At 44.5% G+C, this 22,651-nt stretch overlaps 2 protein-coding genes across 2 annotated transcripts; both read right to left on the bottom strand.

Moving 5' to 3' along the window:
- Positions 1–468: 468 nt before the first annotated feature.
- SLC25A5 (solute carrier family 25 member 5) lies at positions 469–5,238 on the bottom strand. The gene is made up of 4 exons (XM_069015298.1): positions 2,321–5,238; positions 1,719–2,205; positions 1,463–1,603; positions 469–864 (listed from the first exon to the last, which is right to left on the bottom strand). The coding sequence occupies exons 1-4, from the start codon at positions 2,864–2,866 to the stop codon at positions 707–709; spliced, it is 1,332 nt and encodes a 443-aa protein (XP_068871399.1). The 5' UTR covers positions 2,867–5,238; the 3' UTR covers positions 469–706.
- A 97-nt stretch (positions 5,239–5,335) lies between these two features.
- On the bottom strand, positions 5,336–22,419 carry SLC25A43 (solute carrier family 25 member 43). The gene is made up of 5 exons (XM_069015299.1): positions 22,076–22,419; positions 19,401–19,642; positions 17,864–18,036; positions 6,740–6,874; positions 5,336–5,697 (listed from the first exon to the last, which is right to left on the bottom strand). The coding sequence occupies exons 1-5, from the start codon at positions 22,345–22,347 to the stop codon at positions 5,494–5,496; spliced, it is 1,026 nt and encodes a 341-aa protein (XP_068871400.1). The 5' UTR covers positions 22,348–22,419; the 3' UTR covers positions 5,336–5,493.
- Between the last annotated feature and the right edge of the window lie 232 nt (positions 22,420–22,651).

Genomic DNA, 22,651 nt, shown 5'->3' with positions numbered 1-22,651 from the left:
GCAGAGAACATGATGACAAGCTCTGCTCCTCCAGAGAGCAGCAAACACTCCCTTAAGACATTCCTCCAGCCTCCCAGGCATTCAGTGCCATGGGGAGTGCTGTGCTTTACACACAGTTTAGGCACTTGGCATTGTCAAAATCAGGTTTCCCGAGCTCCAAGGAGCAGACAGGCTAGAGGCAGGACTGTAGCACACACTCAGTCCATCATCTCTGGTTAGTGGAGTCTCAGGGAGGTCCACTGGGTGAGCCCTTCAGTCCCCATTCCAGCCTACACTACTGACTTCCCCTGGGGAGGAAACACTACCTAGCTTCTGTGGCAGCCTGCACTGTATTTACCTGCCAGTAGTTAGCAAGTAGTGAGGCTTGCAGGATGGAGATGGTTCATCTTCCTCTTTCTCTACAACTGCTGAGACCCCCAACCCCCTCATACTTCAACTGCTGTAAGAACAAACATGACATGAAGAAAATTGGTTTTGGATTTTTATTTCTCTGTAGTCTTTAAGCAGGAATGACTGAAATAGAAATCATCATGAGTCCCATCAGGGGGAATAATTTGATAAAGACAGGGCAGGCAGTCACCCCTGCCCCATGCCAACCTGTATAAACATCAGCCACCACTGTTTAGTAACTAGATGGTTTTCAAACAAGTCCATGAACGGTCATAGACTACATAGAACAACATGCCAGTTCACAACAGGAAACAACTTATGTATACTTCTTGATTTCATCATACAGGACTAAGACAAAAGCACCACCCATTCCTCGGAGTACATTCGACCATGCACCTTTGAAAAAGGCCTTGGAGCCCTCATCCCGGGCAATCTTCCGCCAGCAGTCAAGAGTGCCGGAGTACATTATGTCAGCTGCAGGAGACAGACAGCTTTAGGAAGTGGATGCCTGTGACCCCCAACATCCAGGTCAGAAACAGCCTCATATATCTGCTAGCTTTAAAACCGCAAGTGCATTCCATTTCTTGGCTGACTTTCTCCAATACTAGCACATCAGAAGACTAGACTGCCCAGGAGAGATGTTGCTGCTGCATTGTCCCTGGGAGACACTGGAAGGACTGGTTCAAGCAGAAGGCAGCAACTCATTGCTTTGACACCAACACTTCCAAACCCAAAAGTTATTGCACAGTTGGCCAGGCTGTGCCTGCTAAGGAGGCTGCCTTTTCTTGTCCCAGAGACACTGGCTTGCAACATCCTTGGGCAAGTTTTGCTGTTCCTACCTACAGACATACACTTGTGCATGCCACCTTACAGCTGTGCTGCACAGGCCAACTCATTTGTGTCCCTTCCTGTCACTTGCTTCTGCAGCCCCTCCTACACCCCTGCGTACAAGAGATGAGGATATCTATGCAGGCTGATGAAAGCCAAGCCACTCTGCCTTCACTTCAGCTCCACCATCAGCTATTGATTCAGGGATGCCCAATAACTCTTATACAGTGAGGTAGAAACTTACCTCCTTTACGGCCAGACTGCATCATCATGCGACGACGAACTGTATCAAAAGGGTAGGAGACCAAACCAGCGACAGCAGTGACGGTCTGAGCAATCATCCAGCTGACAACAATGTGGGTGTTCTTTGGGTCTGGAAGCATGCCTGCAGGAGAGAGGCTTTGATGAGAACGGCAGGTGAGCCACCAGCACTATCAAAATGCACTACAGGCCTGCTGCAGCCCAGCATGTCCCTTCTAGTGCTGTTTCGGTCAACCTACCCTTCGCGGTGTCATAGATGCCAAAGTAGGCGGCTCTGTAGATGATGATGCCCTGGACAGAGACACTGAAGCCCTGGTACAGGCCCCCAAGGCCATCTGAGCGGAAGATTTTGACCAGGCAGTCACCGAGCCCACTGAACTCCCGGTCGGCCCCGGCTTTACCCACATCCGCTGCCAGGCGGGTTCGGGCAAAGTCAAGGGGGTAGACGAAGCAGAGGGAGGTCGCGCCGGCGGCACCCCCGGATGCCAGGTTACCGGCGAAGTACCGCCAGAACTGCGTTCGCTTGTCCACGCCGCCCAGGAAGATCTGCTTGTACTTATCCTTGAAGGCGAAGTTGAGGGCCTGGGTGGGGAAGTACCGGATCACATTGGCCAGATTGCCGCGCCAGAAGGAGAGGACGCCCTGCTCGCGCGGGATGCGCACCACGCAGTCGATGATGCCCTTGTAGTGCTTGTCGGCGGAGATCTGCTTACTGGCGTGCTGCACCTGCAGGGGCCGAGATGCCGCCGTCAGCGCCGCTCCCCCGCGCGCCCCCGGCCCACCGCCGCCGCCCCCCCCTCCTTGCGGCGACCTTGGGACGGCCCCGGCCCCCGGCGCTCACCTGCAGCAGCAGCTTGACCCTCTCGATGGGGGCGACAGCGGTCTTGGAGATGGCGGCCGCCACCCCGCCAGCAAGGAAATCCTTGGCGAAGGACACGGCCGCATCGGTCATGGCGGGAGCGGCGCGAGCGGGAGGCGATGCCGGGCGGAGGAGGCGGGAGGCGGCGCTGAGGGGGGCGCCGCAATGGCCGTTAATATAGGGGCTGGGGCGCGAGCGTGGGCGGGGCGCGCCTCCCGCTCGCCGATTGGCTGCGGCAGGGGGCGTGGCCGCCGCAGGGGGACGGGGCCGCCGTTGGAACCGGTGGGGGGCACATGGCCCCGGTGACGGGCGGGGGCAGCGCGGCACGGGGGAGCCCGGCATGGAGCACACCGGGACGGGGCACCGCGGGATGGGAGATCCCGGGATAAAGCATCGCGGGACGGGGCATCCCGGCATGAAGGATCCCACCAGCACCGCGGGCGAGACAGTCTTACATATATGTGGCCCCGGCCTGGTCACACCGCCTATCCCTGCCCCGGGCACACCACTTGGCGGTGACGGGGCCATCCGTGACCACGACCCTTCGGCCCCTCAGCGCCATCCCAATGCTATGGCGAGAGCAGCCGGGCACAGCACAGCCGCGGCGCAGGCTGGAACGGGGCGGGCTCTGAGGCTGCTTCATCTACAGACATGTACAGACCCCCATCTCTCTCACGCGTAGCCGAGACCCTCGCTCAGACACCTCTCAGGATACTGTCACCCTGCACACACAGGGCTCTAGGAGTGACCGAGCTCCAGCTCGTGTATGGATTCCTTCAGTAGTCACAGTGCAAAGCTCAGCTGAGATGCTCAGATAGGCACACACCCCACCAGGTACCACCCGCCCCCCCTATCACACAGCTGCATCCAAATGTCACTCGAGTAGAACTTCACCTATCCAAGAATTTAGCGATGCTGTTGCCTGGTTCTTCATGGTCATACACCATTTCACATGTTAGTGATCCACTGATGAAGCGCTTTCTTTCAGTGACAAATATTTTAGTGCTGCCTATTGGGGGATTTATCATGCGTATTTGTCATTACAAAGGACAGGCTTGGTTGATAAAAGAGTTAGTGCTTGATAGGTCATAGGAGTGCACTATGATACAAAGGTGGTAGTAGCACATCAGAAACAAGTTAGAGATAACTTTTTGACTCACTTGACTCTTAGGAGGTTTGAAGAGCTGATCAGACATTCATATGCACCCATTCAATCTTTAAAATCTATTTAGAAATACAGTGTTAGTAAAAACCATACAGGTATGCTTGGACAAGGCAAGAAATCTAATCCTCCCCAACATGTTTACAATTCACATCTCCATATCCATACCTGTCCAGTAAGTCTCAGTATTATTACCTGCCCTGTGCCCGTGGGAAAACTGAGGCACAGAGAAACACGGTCACTGGGCAGGTTGATGAGAACCAAAAGCACTTACAGCCTCAGTGTGATGCATAAGCCACCAGATCTGCTCTCTACCATTTTAATTTCTTGTTATCAATGCTTGCATTTCTTCTCTGAGGAAAAAAATCAGTATGAGGCACCACTGCAGCAGAACAGAGTGAGTCCATTAAGAGAGATAATGCAAGACTTCAGCTGTAAGATACATCAGCAATGAGTTCTAGGTGCAAGGCAGGCCTTACAGTTATCCCAAATCTTTCTGCAAGTTTCTGTCCACAGTTACAGACTGTTCCTGCATGGATTTGGCAATGCCTCATCCTGCTGTGACATGCACTAACCAAGCAGTTTCTGAGACTTATGTATTTTCACTCATCATGGGTTATAAACAGTGCAAAAACACAGACGAGGAGCTGTGTAAAGCAGCAAATGCTGTGCTGAGCCCAGGCTGCTGCAGCTTGGGCTGGAGCCAGTGTGCACACACCTTCCTGAGCTGCTGTGATTCCCATGCTGCCAGGGGCACAGCCACCTTCCCCCCATGGACATGGGGTTTTGGTTTTCTATCAGAAGGGACTGGGATGGGGCTGTTCCATAGTTGAATTTCTACAAAGGAACTGGAGCAACACCATGGTTCCTCAGGTATAACACGAGATGATCTTTTGTTGTCCAAAAGCTCCCAAGAGGCCCATCAGTTGCAGTGGCACTGGCAGTAACCTGGTGCTCTTGCAGAGAGATTCCTGCCTACAGGACCTGTCTGCAGCCCCTGGAGCACAGCAGTTCAAGTGGATCAATCGCAGGTGGTGTGCACAGTGCTATTCTGTTGGCAAGTCCAGAGAAGCATAGTAGGCTTAGGTCTGTGCTCTGGAACTAAAAAGTGGTCTAATAAAAAAATAAAGCTTTAAAAGTACCTAAACATCATGACAAAGTTTGTGGCTCTCAAATATCTAACACATTTAAGAACTGCATTTTCCAGGAAATATTCCAGTTTGAAAAATAGTTTTTCTTAAGTTCCCTAAGTGTGAAGTAATTCACATACATGCAATAACAATGCACGAGAAAGGGAGGAATATTTCTGAGTATGCACTTAAGTTTGCAAGATTGTCATTCCAGTGTATTACAATCCATTTTGCACATTACAGCTCTGTCTTAGCAAAAGCACAGTTGCAGCAGCATACTTTCATTTTATGCTGGAGATTCAGACAAAATTATTATTCTCAAGTATGTCTCAAAAACTGAGGAGTGGATTTAGGAGTGTGACTGAACTAAGACTAATTCTTACTCTGTAGAATACCATGTCCAACAGTATCACTAAAAACCTGGAGATTTCTGTAGAAATTCTTGCATGTTGCATGTATTTTATTTTGTTTTATTATTTTTAGCTGACTTGGTATCTCAGATTGCTTTAAAAAATTCATTTTCTTAATGTCTTCAAAGACAATTTATACTCTCATCTCTGTTCTCTTGCCTCTCTGCAACTGGTTTAATCTCAAACAGCTATTCAGTATTAAAAAGCACCTAAAATAATGTCATTTCAAGTTCCAGTAGTATAGAGTTTTCAAACTAGTTGCATCTTGGCTCTTCACTATGTGCTTGTAAGTCCATTCAGCAAATGCAATACAGATTTATTCTTTCCTGTCACAGGTGTCTCACTACAAGAACCATGAAATCCACTGAAATGTCAGTACCTGTAGCTCAGCATGGCTTTCTTGCAAAGTTCCTTAAGAAAGATACCTGTATATCTGCAGTGGACACTCTGATGTCAGTTTTCAAGTGCTGATTTCCTTGGCTCAAAATTTTCTCTTCGGAGGAGCTTTAATTCTCTAAGTTCTTGTGGGTGTAAGCTCTGGTCAACGCCAGGTGTTAGCTTGTAATTTAAAGGAGATTCAATATAACCATTTCTGTAGAGACAAACCCTCTTGCAGAATTCAAAGGTGCTAAACATAACACCGAAGTATGGCACAATCTGATAAAAAAGCAATATAAGAAAAAAGAATTAGACTCACTAGTAGCATCCATAGCTTAGATGTTTTAAAAAAAGGGAACTTCTAGGACTTCAGATCTGATCTGCTAATAGACCTGTCCTCATTTCTGTAAAATCAGAGTCTCATCTCAAACTAGGCTGGCAGCTGCAGCATGCTAACAGTAGGAGTTTATTGTTGTTACATAACTAATTATAACAATATTGTGAGGAAGAAGGCCTATGCTAGCCTATAGTTTACCAGAACTTGTCAAATACCCAAGCACATCCTAAGCAATCTCAGCAAATCCCAGTAGGAAATGTGGAATTTATTCTACATACACTGGAGTAACTACACAACTTTCTTCTTTTGCCCCATGCAGAACCAGCAGCTCCAGCGCCACTGGCTTTGTATCAGCCAAGGTAAGGCAGGCCATCACAATCACACTGTCACTCAATTAGCACTCATTAGCTGACCTGTAGTACTCTATGTAGGTAATCCTCATCACAGCACTATAAAACGTATTTATGTAAATTAAATTACCTTCTGTTTAAGCTACCATGCTTTATTTCATGCTTTCAAGTCAGCAAGGGCAGCAGTAACTGATACATATGCATTAAATAGCTGGCTGAAAGCACTGCTTTGGACTTCTGGGCAACTGGCTTATACAAGCACACTTTTCTTTACAGCTCACTGCAACATGTCAAATTACAGAAGCTCAGGTCACAAGAAGAACTTGTTTAGCTGTCCTAAGTGGATTGTTTGCAATCCCCCATCCATTCCACACCTTGTGTGTTAGGAGCACTCCCTTCTTTAAAGATGTTGAAATGAACTTTCAAGTGGTGATATCTAGAAGCCAAGCTTGCATTTGGGGAAATACAACCAAACCAAGTTCCAAAGCTAGTTTATAACCTGTTTTGTCACAGATTCTGTCATCTGTAAGCTACTAAGTACAAAGGCATGTCATAAGCTTTCTATCCCCAACTGTCCAAAACTGTCTTGATTCCTTCAGGATAGTATTTGACTGGGATGAAAGCAAAACCTCACCTTGAGCAGACTGGGTGTGAGTCCACTCCAAAGTCCAAGCACACCTTTGTTTTTCACAGTTTGCCGAAAGCAGTCAGCCATGCCAGTAAAATGGACATCAACTCCTCCATAGTGGGGAAGCCAAGGACTCTGGGCCTGTCAAGAGACACCCAGAGGGACTTAGAACAAGCAGAGAAAACCAAAGTAAACTAATTATTTTCTCCATTCTGGTATATATGGAACAGTCAACGCCAGGTTTCAACAGACTGATCTGGATTCTTCCCAAAAGTATCCGCTAATTTGCATTAAAATACAATTAAAAATGGAAAGAACTCACTCTTTGATAGGTATGAAAGTGAACAGTAATTTCACACAGCACTTCCTTTTGTACCATGTCACTACTAGAAATAAATCCCACCCTTGTGAGAACAAACCGCTTAACCAGAGCCACAAATCCCGTCAGCCCCATGCCAACTGCTCAGGTCCAGGTAGAGATATTTCACATCCCTGTCAGTGGAACACTATGAGAGGGAAGCTTGGACCTGGTCCCCAAAGCCACACTGCCCTCCTGTAACTCTGATTGAACCAGCTGACTTGTCTCTGGCCGCCGAAGCTGTGTCTGCACTGCTGTGAGAAGCATGAACCGCACTACAGGCTGAGGAGCAGCAGCACGGCAGAAATGGAAGGATGGGGATTTCAGCCCAGGCTGTTCAGGCCCACCAAGGGCTGCAGGTGAGCAGTTGGTGCCCATGCTCCCATATCAGTGTGTTCAGCTGATAGGACTAGTTAAAAGTTAGCTGGGGAGAATCCTGTTGGGTGGCAGCTGAACTTCCAACTGCAGTACAGTGTCTGTTCACATGAAAGAAGTGTAGTTGGTCATTTTTAACAGCTAAATCCTTTCTTCATTAATCTCCTATTGCATTAGCACAGACAGGATAACCTGACCTTGAATAATCCCATCCTCATCCATCTGTGCACATGCAGGCATGGATTTTTTTTACATTGACAAACCAGGGTTTCTCTCAAACACACGGCAAGTGACACTTTGGTGTCAGGGAACCCCAGGACACAGCTTGATGACTTGCAAACTTAACTTAAGCTAGAAGTTTGATAAAAATTGGGCTTGTACAGTTATTGATTGATGAATATGGGTATCATGATCCCCACATTGATGTGAAACACCATACAGCGTAGTGATTTTTCACTCCTTGTCCAGACTAACCTGTAGCTTCTCAGAGCTGCTAAGCCTATGACAAGCCTCTCAGAACTGACAAGTGGTGATGACATGTTCTAGATGCCTTAGCTATAGCATTTCAAGTACCTTGCAACTGAGATGCTAGAAATGCAAACATATCAAAACGGATGCTCTGGGTATAAGAGAAATTGCTAATCAAATGGTTGTTGCATTCCCTTGCATTACTGGCAAATCTACTGTCAAAATTTAAAGGCTGACAAAAACCCCCTGATTACCCACCGCACTAAGGACATAGTCTCCTTTGTCTGAAAAAAATCACAGATCATGATTTTTTCCTAGTTTTTTTTTCTGCCTGATTGAAATGCAAGTGAAATACCTCTTACGGCAGGTAACAGGTAAAAACCTTCTGCACAAAGGCTTTCATGTCTGTACTGCAGAAGATGCTGAGTGTTCCAACTGAGACTTCAGAAACCAGTTCCATAAGAATGGTGATATTAGCACCAGCAATGCTTAGAAGAAAACTAAAATGATGAAAGTATCCCTAAAAATGCAATAGCACTCATAGGAGAACTGGCTTCAAAACCCTGTTCTGCTTTCTGGACTGTCAGTCAGGTTCTGTGAGGTGGTTTTTTTTGTAAATGAAGTTATAAACAGCCAAGCAGTAAAGAAAGACAGGTTTCTGAAATGTTTCAGGAATGCAAGAATGCTATTAATGTGTGATTCCCTTCCTTTTTCAGTCCCTTTGTGGTAGGCAGGGCATGGCCTGCCAGAATTTAGCTGCTTGAGTTTGACTTAATCCCCTTCATTACTGTATCCACTTCAAAGGCACAGATCAAAGGTTTTGATTACAGTACTCTTGCCTGCAACACCAAAGGAAGTGACAAGCACTGTGTAGGTTTCAGTAACACAGTAAACACCTCCAGAAGGCAGTTAAAAAGGAACAGGTAAGTCAAACCCCTAGATTTCTGATCTGCCCATAGATACTGACCTCTTAAGAGATTTACTGAAATTATATATAGTACCATTCTCCATAGATAGAGCTGTTTCTAAGATTTCAGTCTGTGAATTATGTGTTGCCAGCCCTCCTGCTTTACAGGAGCTGTATGCTTCTAGGACCCTACACACAGTATTTAAATTACAATTGTTCACAGAGTCTCAGCATCACCTTCTGCAAGAGGAAAACTAAAAACTGTATCAGTGTGTAATTAAAACTTCAGTATTTTGGAACACTGCTAAATTAAGTTAAAACTTATTAATAGAAGAAAAATACTGCAAATGCATTTCATTTGGCACTATTGTCCATGAAAAACAGTAGCTGTGGGTTTTGGTGGTTCTCCATCTAAGCATGTCCTCACTGCAATCTTCACAACCACCCTATGGCACCAGAACCAGAAAACGGAAGCAACAAAACAGATCAAACTGGTTTCTCTACCTCTTTTGCAGAAACCTACCATGACATACAAATCAAACAGCTAATCTCATTCCAAAAATGGTCAGGTTTATGACAGAGAATTTCATGCACTTCAAAGCAGCTGGAATTCCTTTCTTTTGACACCCCTTGACAGTATGGGCAGCTGCATGGAAACCTGTTTGTTAGGAACTCTCTCAAAGACTTCCTTCCCCCCAGTTACAGCTGTCTCAAACTGCAGGAGGCTGGGGATACAGTGCCAAGGTGTTACTCATAGTAGTAGCACGACTGCGAGTAGATAAGTTGCTTATCTTTTTACCTCTGATGGACAAGGGGTTCTCTAAGTGATTAAAGTACATCAAATGCAGAATTGGCTCCACCTGCTCTCTCACAAACACAGCATTTTTATATCCAGGGACCACCAAGTCTACTGTGTCACTGCAACACATCCACTGTTCTACTGCAACACTCTAAACCCAAGAGAAACATGTACAAAAAAATGCCCAACTACCTGCACTTATACTTTTTTAAAATAAACAAGATATTTAAATAAGGGTGCAGTGTCATGACAAAACTCAGGTTGTTATAGTTAATTATGACCTGAAGACTCTTCAGACACCATCTCTCCCATTGTCTGCATTATGAGGTGACTGCCAGAACAACATAATCCCATTTTGGGAACTGATCTCACAGACCTTTTCAATTATACACCCCCCCCCCCCTCCTGTGCAGATACAAACTTTTCACTTGGTTTTTTGGGACATTTTGGTTTGCAATTATTTGTATTCACATGTATCAGAGACTGTGAATCCACAAATTTAATTCATGTACTTCCCCCCTCTTCCCTGTTCATAAAGCTTGTTGGTACAAATATTTACTATTTATTTTTTGAGTATGCAGTACTCTTAGCACAGAATATAAAAGATAACTAGCAGTGAATAGCTGTCATCAATGGTATGCTACTCTGATGGCAGATAGAGTAAAACTGCTTGTTGTTTACATATTTTCAACAGATTCAGGTGTCCTACACTTCTGATCACTTAAAAAAAAAAGTACAGGAAGACAATTTACAGACAGCTCAAGAGTTCACACTCTTAATCTGGAAGCTAAAAAAAGAAGTCTTTAAGTTAATAAGGGCACATGCAACAGGCAAGTGCAACTGTAGTTCAAAGGAAACTGAAGGACAAGGATTGCAGTTTTCATTCAAGTTAATAGTGCTCCAGTCAACAGAAATTTCACTCAAGTGAAGACTGGATGCTTGAAAGAGTGTTTCATTCCACTACAATGGAAAAAGAATTTAAACGTAAATACATATTAATATTTTGGGGAGAAAAAAATCATTCTCTTGAGCTTAACCAATCCTTCCTCCTCGAGGTCAGCCTTACTCGGTAGTCATTCCCTATCAGTGGTTTGGTAATGCTGACTTACTCCTGGTTAAAGTTCACCCAAAGGTATTCAGGAACACAGGAAGGTAAACCATGGCGAGCTATCAGGATACAGTCGGTTCAGAGCAGCACAGCACAGCTGATTTCCAGCGTCCTGCACTCCAAGAACACCTTGTCCCTTCCTCTGTAACCTGAACTGGGGCCAAATCATGCCTTTCTGGGAAGAATGGCACCGAGGAGCAAAACAGCTTCATGCTTGGTCAAAAGCTTGACTCTGCTTTAAACATATATCATCAGGCCTGTTGTAGCCTGAGGCTTCACAGTTTGTTGCAGAATCCCTGCTTTGTTGCTGAGCCTAAGCTTCCTCGGCTTTAACACCTGCGGTGTGAAAAAGTCTTTAATACAGAATATAGAAGTCTTTTTCCTCAAGGCAGTGCAAACCTCCTGCATGGGCAGCTCTGGGTGGCTTCCAAACGCCTCATGATGGTTCAGCTCAAGCCGTACAAATGGGTGCACCATTTTCATGCACATTAGCACTAATTTATTTAGTGATGCAAACCCTTAGGCAGACTAGCTTGGTCCCACACTTCACAGAGTGGATGGCAATGCTAGTTCCTGCATCTCCTGTTGCCTATCTAGGAACTGAGAAAACTAATTTTTTACAGGATTAGGACTTTTCACAGGTCATCCTTTCACTTGCCTGATGTGGATGAGTTAGGGATTTACACCAAATCAAAATAAATCACCTATAAAAGAAGAGAGTGTCCATCAAGTTTTAGCTCCTGTTCATGGAGTATTTTCCATAATTAGTCACCTCACACTTCATAGGCACATCACTCTAAGCACAGACAAATGGATACAAGGCTGTCCCTTACAACTGATGCAAAAGTACTCACATTGGGGGTAACAGTAATAGCTGTACTTCCAGAGACATTATTGTCTCCTGGCTGAAAGCTATGTCTCTAATAGCTGTGTGTGAACAGCAGCAAACTCAGCCCATGTCAGGTCCTGTCTGCTGGGTGAGCTTACAGAGTTTAAAAAGGTGGGCTGAGTTAACCCATTTGATCTGTCCCAAAGCAGATTAAAGAGCTCTCACACCACACTGATCACAGAGCTGAGGCAGCTGTAAGAGGCTGGCAGACACGATCAGCTGGCACTACCAAATCTCAGACTGGGGGCCTGGTGGCCACTTCAGTGTCTGGGAAGATCATTTGGAGAGAATTGCATTCTGCCATCCCTCAGACTTCCGACATTTCAAACTGGTGCAATGTATTTTCCTGCTTTTCTTCAGCAGGCCACTGTGTTGCAGTGCTATGCTAAACTACCTCAAGGTGAGTATTACATAATTATCACACCACAGATTCTTGGATGAACAGGTTTAGAGACAAAGCAGACCTCATTGTTAAAGCAGCCCAGTCCTGCTTCCAATTCTTGATCTACAATTTCTTCCTCTTATTCAATTTTCCTATTAACACTGTTCAGTGTTTCAACTTGACAGTCAGTCAGTCTTCACGCTTTCCTCCTGTGGAAGTCTGGGGATCTAGGGAAATTCTTACAACATTTGTTCAGATTCATAAAAGCTGATCTAGGCTGTTACAGAAGGCAAAGCTATGCTCCATAGCTTTTTTTCAAGCATTGTCTCAACCATTTACCAGACCAAATAGTTCCCTAAGCAGCAGAGCAGTATTCTGCAACAACTTCAGAAACTGGTATAAAATATCTTTATAACAACATTAGTGAAACAATAAAAATCACAGGTAGCTCAAAGTATTCAGATATAGTTAAAAAGAGAAGGAAGGAAGGGATTTTACCACAACCAGAATCTGACACCTATTACCTATTTGCTGATAATCATAGGACCCAGGCTGGTCCCAAATTCAAGTACCACCCAGGGCATGGGAACCTGGCTGATGCCTGAACCCCAGCAGCAAGAAGAAGGGGAGCATGAGATCATAGGGAGAAGTAAGAAAAGTAAGAACTCACAGTGCAGCCTCCCCCTTAGAGATGAGACTCTAAAATATTTCACCTATCTGTGCACTTCTTTTCACAACCCTCGATGGAAGTTAGTATCTTGGAAATCTCCATTCTTTTGTCAAGTTAACTTGAAGTTGGACAGCAGGACCAAAAGTTATTGGGAGTAAGGACAAGGAAAGACAGCTAGCAACACAAGGAAAGACAGCTAGCAACTATATAAGCCTTACTTAGGAAATCATATTAGAAATAGTAATACTGCTCCTTATTTGCTCTCCACACCATGGAATTTATGTGATCAAATGGCTCAATTTCTGTAACTTTTAAGGCTCCCATGCTGTTCACTATTAAAGGGTCTCCCTGCACAAAGTCTCAGAGCACGTATGCTTTGCAGATGTCATGTGAACCACATGACCCAAAAAGGATTTTTTCATTTTAAACCAGGTCATGACTCCAATTACTTTCATATTCCCAGCTGACAAGAACACAGAGCTCACCACCAGCAGTGACACTACAGCTTGTGAGCTTCCAGAGGCTGCACGCCAGCCCAGTGACTGTGCTCAATGACAAAGAACTCTTTGCAAGTCACTCATGCTTAAGCAAAGCAGGAGAACTTCTCCTCATCTCAGCAGAGAGAAGGAACATTTATCATTCTCTTTTTCAAAACTCTTTATAACCCAGCCACTGGGTTCTTGCTAGACTGACTTTTACCAAGCAAGGGGACTATTTTTAAATAAATACTTCAATAACAGTATTCCTTTTAAAAGAGACGTTTTTACTTTAAACAGGGTACTTCACAAAGGAAATGACTGCTTAGTTTTCTTCAGGTTACTAACTCATAGCATTTATGTAACTTACAACAGATTTCACATTTGTGGAGCACCTTGTGTTCCAAAGAACAAAAAAAATCCAACAAAACCCCAAAACACATTGCAGATTTATAGACAGCTGAGGCCAAACTGATTCAATTTTGTCACTGTAAAGAGGCCACTTCTTGGGTGACAACGGGTGACAATGGCAACAATCTACACTAACCAAAAACAGTAAACCTGTTTATTTGCAGGAGCAAAGTCAAAGCCTGCATTTTGAAACAGAAAGATCAGCACTGAACAATGCTTTCCCCAGAGAGATGTCCTCACAGCTTGAGGATGCAGTGCAGTCAACACCAAAAATGTGCTGAATCCTGCACTTTACTAACAGTATGATTTATTCTATATTACAAAGGTTTGATGGCAAAGCTATACCTGAGTAGCATTTACATGTGAAGGAAAGTTTAAGACAGGTTTTAGTCACAGATATTAAAATATGGAGACAGGGCTGAGCTTCTGAAAACCATGCAAAATTTGTTCATATAAGCAGGTGAGGAGTAGCTGTGGAGTATCTACGAAGCTTTAAGGACATCTTTGTGCATTTTGCTTAAGAAACTACCAAAGTCACGGGTCAGTCTGGGACAGAGGCTGAGAAGTGCAACTCAGGGATGTCTGAGCCTACCTCTGCATGTCATGAGTGCAGAGAGAAGTGCCAAACTTGGCTATTGGGTTTGCACTGACCATTTGTGTGTTTGTAGGTTTTCAGTTCCATACATAGCCTAGGAGGAATGTCATTCTAATAATAATCTTCTGTACAGACTGTAACAACTTTAAATTCATCTTCCCTTACTGAAATGCTCTGTCCAATAGGCACTTATGAAGGTTATGATAGGCAAAAAGATGATGTAGGAATGTAGAAACATTACCAATGCTTCTTTACACTCAGACTCATTCAAAGGAAAATTTCCCTGCTAAAGGTAGGAAAAAAAATTGAAAAAGAAAGAAGTGTTCTTGTATGCAAGTTTGCAAGGCAAAAAGGGCAGTAATTTAATATGGCTTAGAACCTGAATTTAACAAAGAACACTATATTGTGAGGTAAGGAAGGAAAGCCAAGAATAACAGTCAGAAGGATATAAAGATCAGTAAGTTTTTGTTCAGAAACTGATACATCATAAAAGTCAGGAAAACACTTAATATAGAACATGCCTTTGAATAACCCTCTCCTTCACAAATCCCCTTCTACAGATGCACAACAAAAGCCATAATTCCATGCTGAAACATGCATACAGTACCTCTGAATTCTCTAACATGCCAATCAGAAGCAAAGTGAAAAAAGGAAGACAAAGGAATAAAATTAGGATAAGCACAACATAGAGGACTCAAATATTCAGTAAGACTCACTCATATTAATTAACATTTCTTTTAAGAAAAACATTCAGGTATATATAGCAAACACAGTATCTTAATTCTAACAGCAAAGGTTGAAGAAGCCATGATTACAGAGCAAATCTGACATCATAAAGCATCACCAAAACACAATTCTTCCTCAAGAATTATTTGCTGACAGTCAGCTCCTACTCCCACAGCTGTCAGTGACAAAAGCAGCCAACGTCAGAAGTGTAGGATTCAGATATGTAAAGTTAGAAAGGATGAAGCAAGATTATTACAATGGAGATCAAAAATAGCACCTTATCCTTCCTCCCATAGCAGAATTCATTTCCTAGTCGATGCAAACAATTCAAGCATTGTCCAGATGAGGAGGTGAATGGAGCTAACTCTTCTAAGACTGCCTAGCATATCAGGTAAAGATCTGAACTGGGTGTCCTGGTCTCATGCCTGTACTCCACTGCAGAATCAATGGAGACAGCCTTGTGTCCTAGATTCTCAGTTTTTGAAGCTCCTGAGATTGTCTTACAACTCCCTGGCTCCCCATCACCAGCAGCTTCATTGGAAAAGTCGTCTTTAGCAACATACTCCCTCCATCTGTCAGACTGGGACAAAAGGGAGGGAAAGGGAATCTGATTTCCACAGTGTGCTGGGTTCCTCTTCATACACAAACCCAGCATTCACTGCCTCAAAAAAGCCTAGCACTTCTCTGTGTGCACTGCAGAGCACACACCAGGCCCAGGGGTAGCTGAAGGCTTTGGTACCCTCCCTCTTTCTATCAGCCAGAAAGCTGAATCACTGAATAAGATGTCTGAGAAAAACTGTGATCAGAAGTATCTGCTCCCCCATTTTCTACAGAACTCTGAAATATCTTGAAGTTCTTTTCCTCCTTCTTTATTCTCCCCCTTTCTAGGTCCATCCCTTTGCATGATACTTTTCCTGGTGCTGTACTAGGAATTTTTCTCTTCTGACCAGCACCCTACAAACTGCACAGACCAGAAAGCACAAAACAGAGCTGATCCCTGCAAAGCTAGGCCATACCTAGCTAGCTGGAAAACACAAACTTCTTGGATAACCTTGCAGGAGTTCCAGTGAGCTCTTGGTATCAGCGTGGATTGCCATTTTCAACAGGTCTCTTTTCTGGACAACTCTCCATGAATTAAGTAATTTCCAACGAATTACAGGATTTTGCACCCAAGCAGCTTGTTCTTTTTAAATACCTTTGCCTTCTCCCATGCCTTCAGAATAAATCACTGAACAGGAGGTGTTTCTCTAAGCTCAGAAAATCACTATTCAGTGTTGCAATGCACTTATGAGGAAGAAACCCTCTCTGTTGATGAGCCTTTTTTTTTCATGCAAAGTATTTTTAGCCTCTCCACTTCCTACATATTTAGGCAATAAACCCAGTTCCCTTATTGCTGGAACTGCCGATGGGATGACTTAAGCGTCCCTTTGGTGGAAGAGCACAGCCTAGTGGCAAGAAAATGAAACACAGGCCTGTCCCACTTGTTCATATGCCTGTCACAACACAGCCTGACACAAAACATTGCACCAGTTAGAGCCAAAACCTACTTTGGAACTGATTACAAAAGCTGAATGTTCAAGTAACTGTTGCATCTACGTAAAATATTAAAAAGAAAACAGCACAGTACATGCCTTTACTTTAGGGCAACGGTATTGTTGTGAGCCTAAGGATATAAAGTAAAAGAAGGCTTGTAAGGAGTATTTGCTTTTCTTAGACCTACTGGTACAGCTGGATAAAAGGATCAAGTTTTCGTGCTCAGAATCTCTTTCTTGTCCGAAATATTTTTTAAGATACCTGATGAAACGGTTCAGTTTAAACCTTGACTTCTGAACACACCAGCTACATGAGCTGGTATGGTAGCAGTCCTTATTCCTGTTGCTGAGGTTCTCTGCTACGAGATGGAGAGAGGGCGGTGAAGGCTTCTGTGACACAGCATCTGAGCCCTGAAAAGGGGAACTCGCAGAGCAGGAGAGGCAAATTCACAGTTTCACTGACCTTTTGCTACCTTGTGACTTGCCAACCAGGCTACCACTTGATGAAGAGGGCAAGGACCTATATAAGGCTGCCACAACAAATGACTGTTTTTCTAATAAGATCACAAAAGCTTCCCATAAATCTGCATTCCCATGAACTAGGCTGAAAACCCAAAGTCATATGCCCCTGCCTGAGAACGACCATATGATGAAAGCTAGCCACTGTCTCTCGACTGATGAAGTTCTAATGAAAAGTCAATATCAGCAAGTGAATTATGTCAGTGAGATGGAAGCTGTGGGATAGGGGTTGTTTTGTGTGGTTTGAGTATTTTTCACATCATTACTGTTAAAATTCTAGGAGAAAGTATCCAGAAGATACAGTAATTCTCATGTTGCTGATGCTCCAGGAAAACTGCAGCACCCGCAGCTGGTAAGTCACTTGTTAACCAGAGGAGTCAGAAATAGGAACAAGGACAATTATGATACTTCAGACTTAATACTGAGCAAGTTAGTTTGTTTTGTGGTGAGACATAAATGGCATTCACACAGGCTCTGAAAATTACATGGATCTCATTCGTCCTGCCTACCACCAAGGGGACTGAACTTCTTCATCTGGCAAACTTTCAGCCTGTATTTCACTGAAGGCATGCCAATTCTGAATTTTGAGAATTTGATGAAACTGCTATGAAAAAGAAAAGAAATAAAGCTACAGAGATGGAGTCTGAGAGCATACACATATCCCATGATAGTACCTGAACTCACATAAAAGGTATAGCAACCCATTTGTAGCAATAATTTCCAGACTTTAAAAACAAAACAAAACAACAAACAAACAAAAACCCCCAAACGAGCAAAAAACCCAACAAAACCAAAGTCTCTGTAGCCTACTGGTAAGAGAAATAAAGTGGCACCCATGATCACCTGGCTAGTCTTGTCCCAAGGTCTTGCACCAAGCACCTACGACAAAGTACTGGTAACATGAATGTTCTGTACCTGCATCTTCCTCTTGACAGTCTCAAAGGGGAAAGAAAGTGTCTGTGCCACAGCAGCTGCTACACAGCCATTTATGAAGTTCTGAAGAGGAGTGAAATGAAATATGGGTTCTTGCCAGATTTTGTCCAGACTGATGTAAACAAAGAATGAGCCTGCAGAAAATGGGACAGCACCTAGAAAGCAAACCAGACAGGATTATATCAACACACTGTACACTAAGAGAAGAGAGCTGCTCATCACATAACTAGAAAGATAGGAGGAGCTGCTGCCAATTTACACCTCACATTCCACAAACCCAATCCTGATTTTGAAGAACTTTACTCTTTAGTCCCAGCTTTACCACCAAACACCAATATTGTAGCATCTAGACGTGCTGATAGGGGCATGTGGATGCTGAAAGCTTGATGTAGAGAAATTTTCCAGCTTTCTGCCAGAATCCATGTGAAAGTCTTGCTTTCACACACATGCTAGCTGTAAACAGTGAGAGGCTTTTGTAAACTAATATTTTTATCTTGCCTCCAGTAGTTTGTTATGCAGCTTGTTATGTTACTGACTGGAGAAATATTTTGAAATGGGTGTTGTAGGGTTTAACCAATCATTCTAAGAGGTGGATGGTCAAAGGACCAATAACCTTATGCCATTCAAGTGAACCAGGATACATAAACGATTCCTAAAAGATCGCCCTTCCTCTGGTCTGGAGTTCTGCCGCTTTTCTCGCCGTCCCCAGTACAACAGCGACAGGGGCATACATCTACATATTAAAATGTGCACGTTGTCAGAATTATTAACTGCTATAGTCTCATGACAGGTCAGGTGTTTCTCCAGGTTCTCTCTTGTGACAAGCTTTTTCTCAGTCCAACCCAACTCTAGCACCTGCTCTGTTGGTAAACAGAGCTATGTCTTCAGTCAGGCTCATGAGGGATACTTCTGGCCTCTTCTGCTTTTTTCATGCTCTCATCAGTTTTATAGTGGGATTATGCATTTATTACTATTGTTGTCGTTACACATTTTATATAATGTCATATTGTGAAAAAGTGGACTCAGTTAAATGGCATTTTTAAAAGCTATGGAGAGTAAATAAATAATTAAAAAGTAATTTCAAGTAAAGAGAAAATATAATTCATCTTTACTTTTCACACCTACTATACACTACAGCTCACACTGGTTTCACTGAACAGTTCAGGAGACACTGACGCCTTGACAGGAGTTACAAACACTCTGTGTGTGTGTATATAAATGCTCTTTAAGAGTTTAATGGTGAAAATTGTGCATCCAAGCACAACTAGATCATCTATAAAAGGAGGAAAAGAGTATTTTGCTGAATGCTTAATCATATATAAAATGTTACACACTTGGTCCTAATTTGAAGTAATAAAGCTGCAGCAAAGGTTATCAGTATTGCAGTGCCTTGCAAATCTCCACATCTTCTACAAGAAAACATTCCAGTTGGCTTTTGAAATCAAGTGAGCAAATGAACACACTACACAGCTGCAACAAAAACCAGGCCTGAGGTGATTTCACCCCATTATTGTTTTACCTAATATTGCTGGTGAAACACCACGGTAGAGTGCACGGAGTCCTTCTTGATGATAAATCTTGTAAAAAGCATGAAAAATTCCTTCGTAAGATGGTGCCAGCCGGTTCTGCACGATGAGCCGTGTTTTAATCACGTCAGTGGGGTACGTCACAATGGTGGCAACCATGCCAGCCAGGCTTCCTGCCATGATGGCTCTCCAGTGGGAGATATGGCCCAGCTCATCCGTGAAAAGGGTAACAAGTCTAAAGCAAACACATAAAAGTACTATTAATGGCACTATGAACAAAACACATGAAAAATTAAGGCAGATGATTCTTGATGCAAATGTTCTTCTGTCCACAAGCCCCTTCAGCAGCAGGAATTGAAACTTTAACATGTGATTCACCCAAGATCTTATTATACGTAACGCCACAGAAGCATCCATCTACAGGATGAAAATCTTTCTTTTATATTTCCATCTACAGGATGAAAATTACCATGAGTTAAAACACATCTGCAAGAAATTATCTGATCATCAGTTAAAGACATTGGTTAAACCTGCCAGTTAAGGTCATCACGTAACAGGAAATATGTAGATAATGCCATCACAGGCCTTCTGAGAGCAACAGAACCTTTTTCTTTTACTTATGTTGGGACAGGAAGGTCCACAGGGACATGCCTCTAGAGAAGACTTACGTCCAAGCACTATTATTCTCAGGAGTTTAAGTTCCAATTTGAAAATTTGAAATTGAAGCAGTTTCAAAAGCTACACACAAATCATGCATTTGTGGTGCACTGAAGGACTTTTCTATGTTAGGAAACTTCTACATAAGGGAGAAATGTCCTGGAGGCAGCAAGAAGCAAGTAAAAACACTCGAGAGTTTTAGCTGGAGGTAAAGAAATGTATTATTCTATTTTGGAAGCATTAACTAAAACATCTAAACAGCATATCTACATTTAACCCACATGGTGTAACCACGTGCAGAACAAAATAATTTGCAAATATTTACAAGTCACTGCTTGCTCAGTTGATGTTTTTTCACATGAACGTGCATTTTCTACTGCATGACAAATCCTTGCATCTACTTGTCTCAAGCCCTGGGAGGGCCCAGGGCAGAAAGCCCAGCCAAGCAGAAGCTAAAGGGTATAAACCGTTTTTTCTGTGTGTCTTATACAGTCCCTAAACCCAAACAGCCTAATTTTCCTGTGTGTGCATAAATGTGTGGGGAAGATGGTGGGGTGCCTCTAGGCACTACTTGATAACATTTCAAGCTACCATGGAAAGACAAGAGTCCACGCAAAGGGAGTCACCATCCCCAGGGTGCTGACTGCTCAGTCCTGCTCCTCCTGGGACTGTTTACCTAGGCTGCCCAGTAACATTTCTTTTTGCGTTTCTTGTCTTTATACACATCACTCTTCCAGTAGAAAAGACTTTCAAAAATCCCCAAATAGTGTATCAAGGATTAAGCATAGGCAACTTGTATTTAATTTCCTGGTAGCCTAATTCCACCTGCAATTCAGAACACCCTGTGCAAACTAGACACAAACTTTAGCCTTGCAAAGGGAATACACTGCTTCAAGGTGAACAAACAAAGAAGTAATTCTGCTCAAAATCAACTGGTTTATGTTGGTGCAACACACTGCCTTTTCTGTGAACTTTAAATTACATTTAAATTACTGCTTGTTACCTCACTCTTTGTTTGACCACTGTGTCTGTTATGGCACAACAAAGCTGCCCAGTTTTAGAGTCACTGCATTTGTGGTCTCCTGAAGGGCGCAGGCAGTGATGGGCAGGTGACTTGCTGGGGCAGATGAGTGACAAACCCAGCGGGTTGGCAGTGCCTGCGAGGCTGCGCTGCTGCTGCCCAGAACAGAACAACCCATCGCCCAGCTGGGCGGAAATGTCATGTACTACCATGAACAGCTGACTGCAATAAAAAAAAAAGAAAAATGAAGCCCAGCCCCCAGAGTGGCAAAACATGCTGGTGTGGACAAACAATCAGGCACTCCCTGCAAAGGCCGAGAGATACTGGCAGCAGAAGGGAATCCTAGGAAACAGCACGGTCGGCAGACCATCAGCACTACTCCACATTCATCCTGCTGCAGTCCTTCCAGTACTTACCTTAGTTTAGTATCTGTGTTATCAAAAACAAGATCTTAAAACAAATAATGTCACCTATCAACGTCAAAACCGATCAAATTTGCTTAACAACTCCTGCATGATAGGGCAAAATATTTGACTTGTGATTTTGTTATTTTCTTTGATACAAACAACATAAATACCTGAAAGCGTATAAATTAATTAAACAAATTAGTTGCAAAGAAGAGATGTGACAGCCACACCTTCAGGTTGCACTGTAACTTCATTTCTAAAGGAACGTGAGCAAAAGAATTTTAACAGATTATCGACCCCTCATCATTTGAAGAATACCTATGATTTTATAAGCAATTGCTGGCATATCACCAGGCCCAAAAAATCGCTACGCGCTGAATAAATTAAAAAATAAAATTATAAGCAAGGGTCCGCATGTTTGGGGAGGAGGGCGCACACCCAGTTAACCACCCGGCAGAGACGGAGACATTAGACTAAACTCGGCACTTCCCATCCGCTCCCCTCCGCGCGAAGGCCGGCGCGGGAGCACAGGTCCCCGGAGCCCCCGGAGCCCCCGGAGCCCCCGCGCGGGCCGGTCGCTTACCGGCGGGAGGCGGCGAGCTGCAGGGCGCTGTAGGGGCAGAGGCGCAGGCAGGCCGTGAGGTTCCCCTTCCAGAGGGCCCGCACGCCCTCGGTGCGGCACAGGCTGCGCCCGGCGTCGCGCAGCCCCCGCCGGCAGTGCCAGGTGCCCACCTGCGCCAGCACCGTCAGCAGCTCCAGCGGCGCCGTCAGGCTGAGGCTCAGCGCGCCCGCCAGCCCGGCGCAGCCCAGGCGCTGCAGGGCGGTGACCCGGCCATCCCGGCGCAGGGTGGCCATGGCCCCGCCGGCCCCGCCGGAGCGGAGCGCAGAGCACAGAGCAGCCCGGAGCGGCCCGGCCCGGCCCGGCCCGGCGGGGCGCGGCCAGAGCGGGGGCGGCGCAGCGCGCCTTGGCCGCCGGGGGGCGCTGTGGCGCGGGGCTCCGCGCGCTGTGGAGGCGGAAGGAAAACTCGGAGCGGATGACCGGAGCGGAGCGGCCCTGCCCGAGGGGTGAGTCCGGACTGTGCCCCTGCCCCTGTTTGCACCCGAATTCATGGATTATTACATTATTTCGATTTATGTTGCCGGAAAAAAAGGGCCCTCG

The sequence above is a fragment of the Aphelocoma coerulescens genome, chromosome 4A, assembly GCF_041296385.1.
Source record: "Aphelocoma coerulescens isolate FSJ_1873_10779 chromosome 4A, UR_Acoe_1.0, whole genome shotgun sequence".
Lineage (NCBI taxonomy): Eukaryota > Metazoa > Chordata > Aves > Passeriformes > Corvidae > Aphelocoma > Aphelocoma coerulescens.
This window is presented reverse-complemented; position numbering and strand designations above follow the sequence as displayed.